This window comes from Furipterus horrens, unplaced genomic scaffold (assembly GCF_987537825.1).
Source record: "Furipterus horrens unplaced genomic scaffold, mFurHor1.1.pri manual_scaffold_2, whole genome shotgun sequence".
In the NCBI taxonomy this organism is placed as follows: Eukaryota; Metazoa; Chordata; class Mammalia; order Chiroptera; family Furipteridae; genus Furipterus; species Furipterus horrens.
In genome coordinates this window covers 31,169,968-31,183,463 of record NW_028327172.1, presented here as the reverse complement: position 1 = coordinate 31,183,463, position 13,496 = coordinate 31,169,968, and the positions used below count along the sequence as shown (strand labels likewise).

The window sequence follows — 13,496 nt, the reverse complement described above, 5'->3', positions numbered from 1 at the left end:
CTGCTTCTCAAACTTCTGTTCTTTGCTTGGCTGCACTATCAATCCAGAGACACTGAACTCAGTACAAGGCACTTCCTCCCTTCAGATCAATAACCAGGTATGGACCCCTGACTGCGGCCAGAATTGTGCTCTTGCTGGGAATGGAGGCAAATGCTCAAGACTTGCAAGCTTGGAAGGAGTAGCGTCTTCTGGGCAAGGTCCTCATGGAAGATATGACTTGCATCTGAGCTGGGTTTGGATCTCTGTCTCAGCAGAGTCATGCCAGGCACAGGGGCCTACTCAGCCTGAGCCTTGGGCTGTGCAGAGTGTTTCCGCCGGAGTCTTCTCTGCTCTCAGCACAGGCAGCAAGATGGACAGTGGGGAAGGATAGTGCCCAGAGGCCTTGCTGTCATCCCAGCTCCATCCCTCCCAACACCCACTTAACCTCTGCCACCTTTGTTCCCCCATATTTAAAAGGGGTGCAGCCATGCCTGCTGTGTCTGCTTTTGTGGCAGCCTTATGAAACGCAAGGTAGGTATCCCAGATAGCATTTGGTAGGCACTGCTTAGAAAGGTATGTGGAGAAGGATGAGGAGGCTTCGGGATCAGTGTCAGAGTGTGTCATGATAGATTAGTTATGTCCACCGTGGGCCCAGAAGAGGTGAATGGGAGCATGTATGTCCTGAATATACTAAACCTAATGCCATGGAAATGGAAACTACCACCGTTTTTTATTGTTGCTCAGGCAGATGTTTTCCTGAACCTATTCAGATGACATAAGTGTCCCTAGGGAGTTACTGCTCTGGGTCCGGAGCTACTGGAGTACAACTTCACAGGCTCCTGTTAGCGCCAGAAACCCAGGCTGCCTCTCAGGCCACCACTCTGCTTTCCCTCACCATGGCAGCAGAGGCTGACTCTGGCCAGATATCAGCACATGGGCCTCCACCCCAGAGTGCCAGGTTCACCCCCTGAGGCCTGGAAGATGGGGAGCTGAGAAGGCAGTTAAACATGGGCATCTGCTGTGTGACTTCTCCCCTAGATCATCTATCAGCCAGTTGAGTGCTTTAATCTTAGAATTTCTTATGAACACAGATCTCTTGGTGAGGGAGGAGGAGCAGTATTTTCTTACCAGGGTGCTAAACTTTCTTTTTTGAGAGAGAGAGAGAGACAGACGGACATTGATTTGTTGTTCCACTTAATGTATGCATTCATTAGTTGATTCTTATATGTGCCCTGACCACAGATCGAACCCACAACTTTGACATGTTAGGACGATGCTCTTAAGCAGCTGAGCTGCCTGGCCAGGGCAGGGTGCTGACCTATGACCACTTGTACTCTTTTACTTTTGAGGTCCATGCTTTTCTCTGACATGTCCATTAAAATAAAATGGAAAAAGATATATTTTTACGTGTACATGTACTTAATATATATGTGTTATGTGTGTATCTCTATCTATCTGTCTATGTATCTATAAGAACTTTTCCCAGGATTGGAGTCACTACAACTCCATCCCATGCTGGACAGAATTCTAGTGATTCTTTGACTGGAGAGCTCCTCTCCATTCCTGAGAAGTCAGTTTCTCCCTGATGCCTCTCCTGGCTCCCCCAGGCAGCTGGAGAGACCCTCCTCTGTCATTCCACCGGCTGCTGTATTGGGACTTGGTCTGAGTCATCTTCCTTCTTGGGTTCATAGCATTTAGCAAGGATTAGGGATGAGAATTTTATCCACTGCAGCCCCTGCTTCTGCAAGTCTGGATCAAATTTTTTCCAACAGGTGGCTTGGAGGTTTCCCCTTCCTGGGATTCAGCATTCTTCTGAACATTCTTCTGAACACCCTCCTTTCTCGGATTCTGCCGCAACTCAGCTCTAAGTTTTAGAAGGGACCCTTAAATGCCCGAATCTGATACATGAATTACTTGTATGAAAGGTAGTCAGCAGACTCTGAAATACTTAAGTGTGATGGGCAGCTTACTACCTCCTCAGGAAACTAGACCTAACACAGAGAATTGGAATCCTTCAAAAGCTCTTTTTTTTTTTCTTATGTCAAAATCTGCCCCCTTGGTGATATCTCCCTTAAGTACTAGTTCTCTCCTCCAGGTCTACAGAAAAAAAAAAAAAAAAAACAGTCTAATAGGAGACAGTGAGAGCATCAGAATAATTGAAATAATTGAGGATAGTCATGGATTATAACCATGGAATAAAATAGGAATCTGTAAGTCATTACTGATAGATAAATAGATACATCAATGGAGCAGATAGGGCTCAACTGTATAGGAGGATGCTGACTGATACATGTAGGAGGAGTTGCATTCTTGATGGTAAAAATTAGTTAAGGCAAGAATTATTGATGGATGCTGAAATCGAGAGAGGGAAGTTGGATGAGAAGCAGACTGTTTGCACGGTCTCAGAGTGTCTCTTCACTGATTGCTTATTAGTTCTAAGGGGGAAATGTAGTAACCACGCAGGGGCCATCCAGACATCATAACCAGGTGGCCAGAATTACATTACTCGTGAGGGACGGATGGATGTCATGTGCTTGCTGATGTCATACCCGAGAGAACACAACATCAGTGATGGTGAATTTCAGTTGGGGATGGAAAACCTGAAACTAATCATGAGGAATCTCAGGCAAACCCAAATTTTGGATTATTCTAGTTAAAAAAAGGGAGAAAAAAAAAGGAAAAACTGGCCTGCATTGTTCCAAAATGTCAGTGCTGTGAAAGACCAAGAAAGGCTGGGAGATTGTTCAAGACTAAAGAGACATGACAACTAAATGCACTATGTGGTCCTGGATTGGGGAATAAAATGCTGTAAAGGACATTTTTTGCATCAATTGACAAAATCGTAACATCGGAATTATATCAGTGCTTAATTTTCTTAATTTCCTAACTCTACTGTGAGATAATATTCTTGTCCTTTGGAAATGCATGCTAAGTGTAAGGGGCAAAGGACACTAAAATTCAGGGGAAAATAAAATGTGTTTCCTATACAGAGAAAGGCGTTGGGGCGGGGTTGGGGGGTAGAGAATGAGAATGGTTGAAGAAATGTAGGAATTCTCTGTACTATTTCTGTAACTAGTCTGTAAGTGTGAAGTTATTTCAAAATAAAATATTAAAAAGAACACATCTAAATGAAGGCATATCAACATTTAGAGGTAGAGAGGTTGTCCCTTTCAAAGGAGAGCCTCTTTCTAGGCCCAGGAGGAGTATCATGCATTGTGATTAAGAACCTATCATGTTATGAGCCTGACCCATGAATGGCAGGGGTGAGAAGGTAGGAATCAGGGAATTTACCTAAAAGCCAAACTTGGAGTGAGTTTAGCTAGGGGAAGCAGTCAGGAAGGGCATTCCTAGTGGAGGAAATAGTGTGTAAAACAGCTGGAGCTTAGAGAGCCAGAGGGTCAGCTAGGGCTATCAGGCAGGGCTACCAGGTACACGGTGGTCAATTCTGGCCTTTAGCTGCAGAACAAAAGCCAGTGGTTGGAAGAGCTGATTTTCAGGTTGGTGAGTGACATGATCAGAGGTGACTTGAAGGAAAACCTTAAAGGCTTTTCACAGACACTGCTCCTATTTGAGTCTGCATCTATTCCAGGCACCCCTGGAGGGGGGCTTCCTAGAGAGTGGGATTGTTTGGGGCCCATATTATTTAATCATTGCCCTCTGCCTGTTAGGCAGAAATGGACCTTGGCTGCTGCCTTTTTGTGTCCTTCCTTTAGTGACTGAGGGTTGGGTCTCTCTGTATTCAACTTCTTATTAGTGTGATTATCTTCTTGAGTCATGAGCTGCCCAAAGACATCAGTTGCCTGCTAGCTCATTACGGTGCCTTCTTCATGAGTTATTAGAAAAGGTTTATGAGGCCAGGATAAACAGCATGAATTGAGAGAGAGAGAGAGAGAGAGAGAGAGAGAGAGAGAGAGAGAGAGAGAGAGAGAGAGAGAGAGAGAGAAAGAGAGAGAGAGAGGGAGAGACTCCTTCCTCCTGCTTACATCGCTGCCCCTCAGGGAAGATGCCAGAAGGAGCTGGAGTGAGGGAAGGGACAAAGGGGTGGGAGAAGGAGAAAGAGGAGAGAAAGGAGGGAAGTAAAATGAACAAAAAGGATTGGAGAAAAGGAAGAAGCCAAGACAAGAACACGTTTCCTGTTAGAAGTGAAGAGAGCTGATAGCTTATTTTCCATCACCATTTGGGCTGCCTCTCAGCGCAACCAGGAAATTCAAACACAGGAGTTGACCTTCTTTCCCTTGATGACCTACTACTATTGCGTGACCTTGAGTAAGTCATCTACATTTCTGGGCAGCTAGTTGCTCTTCCCATTGGTGGGTCTGCCCGCTGTCCAATGCACATGCATAGATGCCCCGTGTAGATGCATTGGTTGGTGAAATGCTCTGAACTTATCAGAGGATGTCTAGGAGAAGTAATGAGCTTGATGCCACTCTTCTTATTTAAAAAGTGCACATATGGCCGTGACCAGTGTGGCTCAGTTGGTTGGGTGTTGTTCTGTGAAGTGAAAGGTCGCCAGTTACATTTCCCAGTCAGAGCACATGCCTGAGTTGTGGGTTCGGTCCCTAGGCAGGGCAGTACAAGAGGCAACCAATTGGTGTTTCTCTCTCACATCAATGTTTCTCTTCCTCTCTTTCTCCCTCCTTTGCCATCTCTCTAAAAATAAATAAATAAAAATCTCTTAAAAATGCACTAATGCTTTCCAGTTATAACTTGTTACCTTGTCTGCAGATAAGTTACTGCGTTAATAGGCTAAGAACGTATTGAACACAATGGGGTAAATAAATTACCACTAGCATTTGGGGGTGCTGCTTATAATCACAGTTCAGGACTTAGGGGGCAAATGCCTTTTGGTTTTCTGGTTTTCTGCTTTGGGGCTGCAGCCAAAGACCCCCTACAAGACTTAATAAATTTGGCTCTGAAGACCAAGCTCTTCTTCCTTCTTTCTAGCAGACTCAGAACTGCTATTATCACTGTAAGTATTTATGACAACCATAGACATACTTGAGAATTTAAAGAAGTTCTTAAATTACATGAATTTGGAAACTAGGAGGTCCACGACTTGCTTTGCATTTTATTAAGCATTTATTTTGGGTTTGGGCTTAGTCATTTATCTCTTCCCACATACCTTTTAGCATGGTCATAAATAGGCTCCACTCCACTGTTTATTTTGAATGTTGTTAATGGCAGAATTAGGCTTATAGGAGTCGTGATAATTTGAATTTAAGGAGCACCTGACTATGGTTTAAGTGACAGACCATGAAAAGGAATTAGAGGAGTAATTAGACGAAGCCCTTTGTTTTCATTTACCCAGATGGCATATAAAGAATCTTTAAAATTATTTCTTAGGATCACAATTATCCATCCTTCTCTTTAATGACCACTAATGACCCAATGCTGAATTGGGTATTGATCAGAATCCAATGACTTATGACTTTGGCCATCATGAGTATCCAGCTGGAAGATATCTTGAGTGTCATTGACACCCCAAAGCCACACATTGATGCTCCATGTGGTGCATCAAAATCCAAGGTCAGCGTGTAGGCCTGCCATAACCTCCCATGTATGGAGGAGTGCCATTTGTCAAAAGTCATTAAAAAAAAACCCTTCCATATGTACATCTGTACTTACAAGTAATAGGACAAAATAGACAGTAACACTTCTGATTCCTTGAAATGATCAGAGTACTCATTCCTTAGTTCCACAGAACAAATATTGACTGAGTGGTTGCTGTGTGTCAGGCACTGTCCTGAGCTCTGCGGTTAGAGTCGGAAACAAAACAGATAGAGGTCCTCGTTCTTGTGGAGTTTACATACTAGTGTTATATTTGGCTAATTGTATTTTCTGACGCGCTGGAGAACAAATGTCCATTTATTCATCTGAATCCCATTCACTGGGCATCTTTTACTATTTTCTGGTGCACTGGAGAACAAATATCCATTCATTCTAATTCCATTCATTGGGCATCTTTTACATGCTTTTTAAATGCTTTGTGGTACCTCCTTTGGGAGTAGGGGAAGCAAGTGATGGAAGAGGCTTTCTAAAATGCCTGTCCCAGTGTTCTCTTGAGAAAACACAGTGGGGTCTATGAAGATTCCCCCCAGCTGGGTCAGAAGCCCACCTTACTTTTTCTTTTTCACCTTTTGCAAATTCACTTTTGGCAAATTCTAAAGACAGGGTAGATTAAGTTGTATGTATACCATCCAGAGAGTTTCATGATAATTCAATTTTTAAACAATTTCTTGTCACTATCATGCTTTCTTATATGTCACGTCTCTCAGAGTAGAAACACCAGAAGAAAAAAAAAAAAAAAAAAGCCTGACTGAAGAGATGGAGAGTTATGTCTAGGTTCAGATGTTCTAAAGTCCTAGAGGCTTGGGACACTCGATTCCATTATTCTTTTTAGACAGTTTTTAATATCTTTTCTCTTTGTGGAAGTTTTAGACATCATGTCCATTAAAATCAGATGTGATATATTTTTTTGGAATTCAGTTTTGCAAGCATTTATGAGTGCTAAGGATATACACATGAAAAACAAAGTTAATTACACATGAGATGATTAAGAGCAAAACAGAAGTGGGTACAGGGGGCTGAGAGTAAAAAAGAACTGAGCATGCCTTATGCTCCTGGGGTGGGGTGAAATATCATGGGGTTGGGGAGGAAGATGACTTCCCAGAGAAGGCAAATCCTTAGTTCTTTACTGTGGAGTCCTAGCTGAGTTTCTGGGCTTAACTCAGATGGAGACATCAGAAAGGAAGTTTTTATTTCGTATATTTTACATAGATGATAAGACTATATAATGTTGGATTAATGATAGCTACCACTTATAGACCACTTACTGTGTGCTAGGCACTGTGCTAAGCAGTTTAATGGCATCATATAATCTATTTTTCATAGCCCCTCCTGTGAAGTTGGTAGCATTAGTTCCATCTCACAGATATGGAAGCTTTGGCCCAGAGAGGTTGAGTGACGTAGCTGAGGTCACACAGCTAAGAAGCTATAGAGCTGGGATTCAAACTTGGGTATTTTGCCCCCAATGCCAGTATCCTGACCTCTATACGTCCTGCCTTTTTTGTGTAGCTGCATCACAAACTCAACCCCTCCATCGATACCTTGGGCTGCGTCTTGCAGGGGATCCTCCATACTTCACCATGGGTGGCTGGGCCTTTCTTCCCTGTTATTGATATTTGATTTCCAGTGAATTCAATGTACCTTCTTTCTTTCACTTCTCTTGGTAGGTAAGAGCTATTATGACTTCAAAGAGTCTCCCAGACCTAATCTGGACTTCCTATGCCTAAATGAATGAGCCATTTTTAAATCTCCCTCTCTCATTTTCTCTGTTTGCCACCACTTGGGAGTAGGATTATTAGTAATCCTGTTAGTACAAAGCAGTGTTAGTATTGCTGGCTAAAGGTAGGGTGAAATGTTATCATCTGAAGCTTTTGTCCCCTGGAGCTGAGGTGTAGCTGGACTAATCCACTCTGAACCATCCCGTCTTTTGTGGGAGGGTTGAGCTTGTCTATCTAAGAGCCTAAAGCACAATCACAGCTCAGCCTGTTTCCCAGTCTGCAGCATTTCCATGATGCCCCATCACTCCAAGACTGTCGTCAATGCAGTTGTCTCTGCTTTAGATGACAACGACCTTGTCCCAGCTGTCCCCAGAGGACAGCGGCTTGATGAGTAAGTCCTAAAGCTTGCTAGATGCCTCTCAGTATTTCACATGCCTGTGCTGATTGGACAAACCCCACTGTGGACTTTAGGACTCAGTTGGCCTTAAGGATTCTGAACATCACGATGCCAAGTGTCTGTGGTGGCAATTTATTTTCCTGACTTGTGTTTCCTTTTTCAGCAAATGAAAAGATTGAAGACATCAATGGCTGTCCAAAGAACAGATCGCAAATGGTAAGTGGTACAGGGGTAGAGGGTGTTTGCGTTATGTTAGCCCTGCCTCTAAGTGATATTGACCATCTCGAAAACAGTCACACCATCAGCTTTACTCTAGGGGATTATATTAATAAACTCACAGCTATCGCCAAGTAGCCGTGGTCTGCTCTTCTGACATTTGTTGACATTTACTGAAAAATGGTTGTGATTTTTACGTAGATGATGAGACAGCAAAAATGAACTTGGTTTTTGGTTTTAGAAACAAATTGTGTGGAACTGGTGCAAACATACACTTGTTTAGAACTTGGACTGTTATGCCTTGTTCTGTTTCCTCAAGGACAATAATTTCTGTTTGTGTGTGGAACTGAGGACAGATGAAGTGATGGTATCTCACTACTCAGAAACTGGGGCATGTGGTCTCATTTCCTTTAAACGTTAGAATGACGTGACATCAGATCTGTGCCAGGAATTGTGAAATGAATTGCATCCACATCATTCTCCACGTAAACTTGACGAGTGATATTCTTTCTGCTATGCTGTGCTTGCTTAAGCTCTGATAGTAAAGCTTTTCTTTTGTAATAAAAGAAGTTTTGAAAATCTATGTTTTGCCTGTTGCATGTTCTGCCCATAACCTTTGAATTAAACTTCATGATCATTGTCGAGCTGAGAAACCGTTAAATTGTGATGCTTTGAGCACTTCGATTTTCCCTTCGAAATGCTTTCAAACATGGATATTTAGACAAAAAAAAAGAAATGTGTATTATCAGAGCCTGTTAAGATGACAATACCTGTTTAAAATATGAAGGTAGCAACTTAAGGACAACTTTCTTTTTCCAGGACATTAGTTTCCTTCCAGAAATCTAAAACAAAAGATAATTTGTTTTTCTAACCTCACCTCACTTCATTTGATTAGACACAATTTGATAGTTGCATTCCAGAATACACCCAAGTGGCTGACGTTCCCTGGGTGTGCTGTCTCATTTTCTGAATTGTTTGTTATCCCAGTGAGTTGGACCGCAGCCTTTTCAGCCAACTTTTTTCATGCACAAAACTTTTTATTATAAAGAGGGTGAGTGTATGTGTGGTGGGTGGAAGAGTCATTTTTCAGTGTGCACTCTGACACAGATCTCTTTTTTTATTGCCCCACTGGAGAGTGTTTCTTTTTGTTTGATCCAGAGAGCAAGCAACCACGCCTGACATAGGGAAGTCCCCATGCAGACGTCTCATGGCTGCTCTGACTTTTGGAAAAGCTTGGCTGCTATTTTTGCTAGAGCTACTGCAGCTGTCTAGTGTATTAATAATTGAGAAAATTTGGATGATAGAAGACTTAATTTTAGTGCAAGCATTTTATACATGCAGTCCTATCTTCACATGAAAGATGCAGTCTTTTCCCCTGGGATGGATATCAACGCATTTGTCCCAGCCGATGATGATGCATATGTAGAACTGACATTTGAAGGTGGTGAACCTTTTATTCTATTGGGAACATTTGTATTTTCCGCACCTTCGGTCGGAGCTGTTGCCTCTTGTTAAAAATCCACTTACAAATTTAGAAAGTGAGATTGTCACCTCAGGTCCTTCTGTGCACATTCAGCTCTACATGTGAACACCTTATTTATATACATACTACCATAGCACCATTGCAGTTTTGTGGTTTCTCCAGAACACTTCAGCTATGGAAGTACTGGTTGTACTTTCATGGAGTGGTTTTCTTTTTAGAACCTAGGAATATAAAATCCTATAATTGTCTGTGATAATTAGTTCCAGCTTAGGGGCAGGGAGGCAGACATGGTCTGGTGGCAAATACAGCAGAGAATCGTTCAGCTACAGGAAGTGGATCCAGGAAGATGTAAGAACCTCCGCCACAGTCATTCCCCTCTGTAGGAAATGAGAAAGATGATGATAAGAACAACAGGGCCATTGTCCTTTCCCCTATATTACAAAAGAGTGACAAATCCATAAGGCAGAACTGGCCTAGGGCACGTGGGAAGTTCTTACAGACAAGCCCGGTGTGTGTGTGAGCATATGGAGTGAAGCGTTGCTACTCATGGGAAGCATAATTTGAGATGTTAGCAGAGTGGATGGGCCACCATTTCTAGATCCTAATGAGGCCTTGTTTAGGGTGGCTCATGACAGATTTGTTGTTGTTATTTGCTAAATGTTGCTTGTTTGGAGGCCAGAGGAGAGGGTATGTGGAAGGCCTCATGCCAATAAAAGGAAGATGACAGACTTGAGCACTTGGGAAGTGGACCTGTTGGGAGGGTAATTGTCACTCCCTTGAAAATATAATCAGCATGGAGTTAATGTGCTCACTCCTTAAGAAAACAGCATGTTCAGGGGCCTTTAATAATGGAGCCAAAGAAAAGTAATTTTACTGCAGAGCAGGAGGAATGGGTGTTGTGCCAGTTTTCAAAGGGTAAATTCATTTCATCAGCTTATCAGTGGGTAAGAACATGAGCTTTGATTTTGTGGGTGGGCAGCACAAGCCTTCACCTCGTCTTCCCATCGTCCTCCTCCTCCTGACCCACTGGGCTGTCCAGCAGTCTAGTCCCGGCTCTCACGCTGTATTCCAGACTCTGCTTCCAGACCTGCTTTCTTCTCAGAGAATGGGGAAGTGAAAGCAGATGCTTGTGGCATATGGACTAGAGAATCCAGGGGCACTGGTGCACAGCACGGGCGTGGCATTGCTTACTTTTAGCCAGTCAATCCGCAAACATCCACAGAGTGCCCACTAATGCCAGGCACTGGGCTAGGCCAAGTGAATACCCCAGGCGAACAAGATGTGATTCCTGCCCTCAGGGAGCTCGGCGATGAGTGGGCAGGAGACCGGAGAACAAGTGGAACAACAGAGCAGAGCAGCTGCCCCCACAGACACCCGTGCAGGGCACAGTGGGGCCCATTGCACCGCAGGCAAGGGGAGGTTTTAGCACAACTTCTCAGGGATGAGTCTCAAAAGGCATGAGGGTTCACCACAGGGGAGTGACGGGTGGATGAGGATTCCCATTTCTGGAGACTATTTACCTGAGGATGTCATAGGCCCTGCTGAGGAAGGTTTTGCAATGTGTTCATTGATCCTTCCCAAATGCTATAAGCTCTGTCTGATGAGATTTCTTCCAGCCTCTCAGCAACATCAACTCTGCCATGTTGTGTCCGAGGTGAGGGCTGAGGCATGGGAGAGCCCAGAGGACGACCTACCCCATCGGCACAGTGGTCTTTTCAGACCTGGGACAAGTCTTCTGCGCTCATCATCAGTCCCCAGATTGCCACAGCACACAGAGAAAACCCCCTTTGGACCCAGGAGCAAAGTTTCCTGAAGGAAATTAATCATGATCATCAGCTGTGGATGGAAGTTGAACTGTGGGGTCTGGAAAATTAAAACTCTCCCTGGTGGGAAATGGTAGTTAATATTTTTAACATCAGCACGAATGTGCCTCCACACAGTGCCTCCAGATTTACAAATGATTTAACACTCAGGAGCATGCCGGAGCCTCCCCACTCTGCTGTGGCCGGCACAGCGCTCCCCACTTTGGGGTGAGGGGATCGGAATGCTGGTTAGTGGAAGGCTGTCCCCTGGGAGAGGCAGAGCTAGGACCGTCCGCATCTGCAACTCCAGGCGTCCATCTCTCAGCCCTTGTAAAACAAGACTGTGACCCTGACCGACAGGCAGAGGCAAGGCAGTGACTTCCCCTTCCCCAGCGAACTTGGTCTTCACTTATGTTTGAATCCTCTGCCCTGTTTCAGTCTGACCTAGATGTTTTGGGGGCCAAATCCTTGGAGATAAAGCTGTAGAGACAACACTGCCCTCTCCTGCCCCTTCTCCCCTACCAAATCAGTCCTTTGGGCCCTTAAATAAGTCTGTGTGTGCGTCAGAGCTGGTTAAATGTTTTGTCTGTTTAGTGTTGCCATGGCAACCTAGGGGCATCTTTTTGGCTTTCAAGTGGTGTGTTCAGCAAAGTTATATGTTAGTTTGGAAGGAGAAACACTGCTTGGAGCTCAGCCAGCGGGCCCTGGGGTGACCCCTGCCTTGCTCCTTGCACCCACTGAGCTCCGAGATGTTGGCTCACGTTTGGAGCCTAGGAATGGCCACTGCAGGGGGTGGTTTTCTTTTTAAATCTTTATTACATTAAGTGGCTGGCTTTCTGTTGTTGATTAGGAGAGGTGCAAGTCAGCAGGCCTGCTGGCCCTTTCAGTGGAAAGCCCCAGGCCTGTTTTCCCCTCTGGCTGGCTGCTCTGGGGCCTGGGGCCATCCTGGGCCTCCCAGCACTGCCCACCTGCTTCCTCCTGGCTCTCAGGGAGTCCTCATGCCCCCTTCCTTAGTGCCTCCCAACGGGGCGCCAGCCTGGGCTGGAGAACCAGACAGGCCACCTTTGAGTTCCTTCTCTGCTAGTCTGCAGTCTTGAGCTAATTCTTTAACCTTTTGAAGCCTCTATTTTCCTGTTCTATAAAGTGGGATCGATATTAAGACATACCTCATAAACTTTGTGTGAGGGCTAACGAGGCAATGAAAGTGATAATCATGGATAATAATAATAATAACAACGATAAAATATAACTAAAGCCTACAGAGTGTTTGCTTTGTGGCAGGTGCCATTCTAAGTGCTTTACAAACACCCTCTTAGTTCATCCTCCCAACAGCCCTTTGAGGTAAGTGACCTTATTATCTCCATTCTCCTAGCATATGGTCAGCACTCAATCTGTGGCACTTTCAATGGTGATGATGGTGAGTTAGTTTTAGTAGTCATTCCTGTGTTTGGGGACATGGGACCTTTGGAAAATCTGAGAAAAGTTACCAGCCCTCTCCTCCCAGATGGCGCACACCCCAGGATTTTGCACATAGCCTGAGCAGATCATAGATTCCAGAGGCCAGCCCATGTGCCCCCTGGGACTCCATAGGCCCCAAGCTCAGTGCTTCTGCTGCTAAGGCACAGCTCTGCTCCTCACCATGTCCTTCCACAGGCTCCTGTGGACGATGCCAGCACCCAAGTTCTCAAGGCAATAAAGTTTGCACTTAGACGCAGAGAAGGACAGGGCTGTGGTTTTCAAACTTCTATTCCCCAAATAAAAGCATATGTGGAGCCCCATATGTGAACGTGATAAATGCTGGAATTGCTGCTATGAGCAGGAGTAAGTGGCCCAGGGCAGGGCCACCTCAGCCTCTCCCTTTGCCCTGCCCCATCTCCCCTCCCCACTGTCACAGGTGCCCCTGGGTCCCTTTCAGAAGGTCAGCACCTGGAAAGACACAGTGTAATGAAGCCAAGAAAGAGCATGGCCACACCAGCACTCAAGCCCACGCATCAGATCACAGCTCTGCTCCTGGGCCCAGCCCTCCTTTCTCTGGTCCTAAGTCTCCTCCATGAAAAGAGAGACTAGGTCTCCTTTTTCACCTCAGACCTCTGGGTGCTGTAAGGCACCATAGCCCAGCATGCGCTTGTGACCTGTGCATGTTCCATAGGCTCTCAGGGGACCAGTGTCTACAACAGGAGTAGTAATAGGAGCTGCCTCACACGGTTGTTGTAAGGCTCACGTGAGATAACCAATAGGAAGTGCTTGCATACTGTGGGCACAAACTAAGCACTTGGTAAATGTTAACTATCGATAGGTACCTTGAAAAGTCATTATCTTAGGTGTTTTTAAAGAAA

At 44.7% G+C, this 13,496-nt stretch overlaps 1 protein-coding gene across 2 annotated transcripts in view; it reads left to right on the top strand.

Moving 5' to 3' along the window:
• The window catches only part of NAV2 (neuron navigator 2), a 363,747-nt gene that overhangs the window by 117,741 nt on the left and 232,510 nt on the right, over nt 1-13,496 (top strand). For both annotated transcript variants that reach the window (XM_090263202.1, XM_090263193.1), the window contains exon 3: nt 7,823-7,875. In XM_090263202.1, coding sequence (XP_090119328.1) covers nt 7,823-7,875 — 53 coding nt within the window. The remainder of the gene's footprint in view (nt 1-7,822; nt 7,876-13,496) is intronic.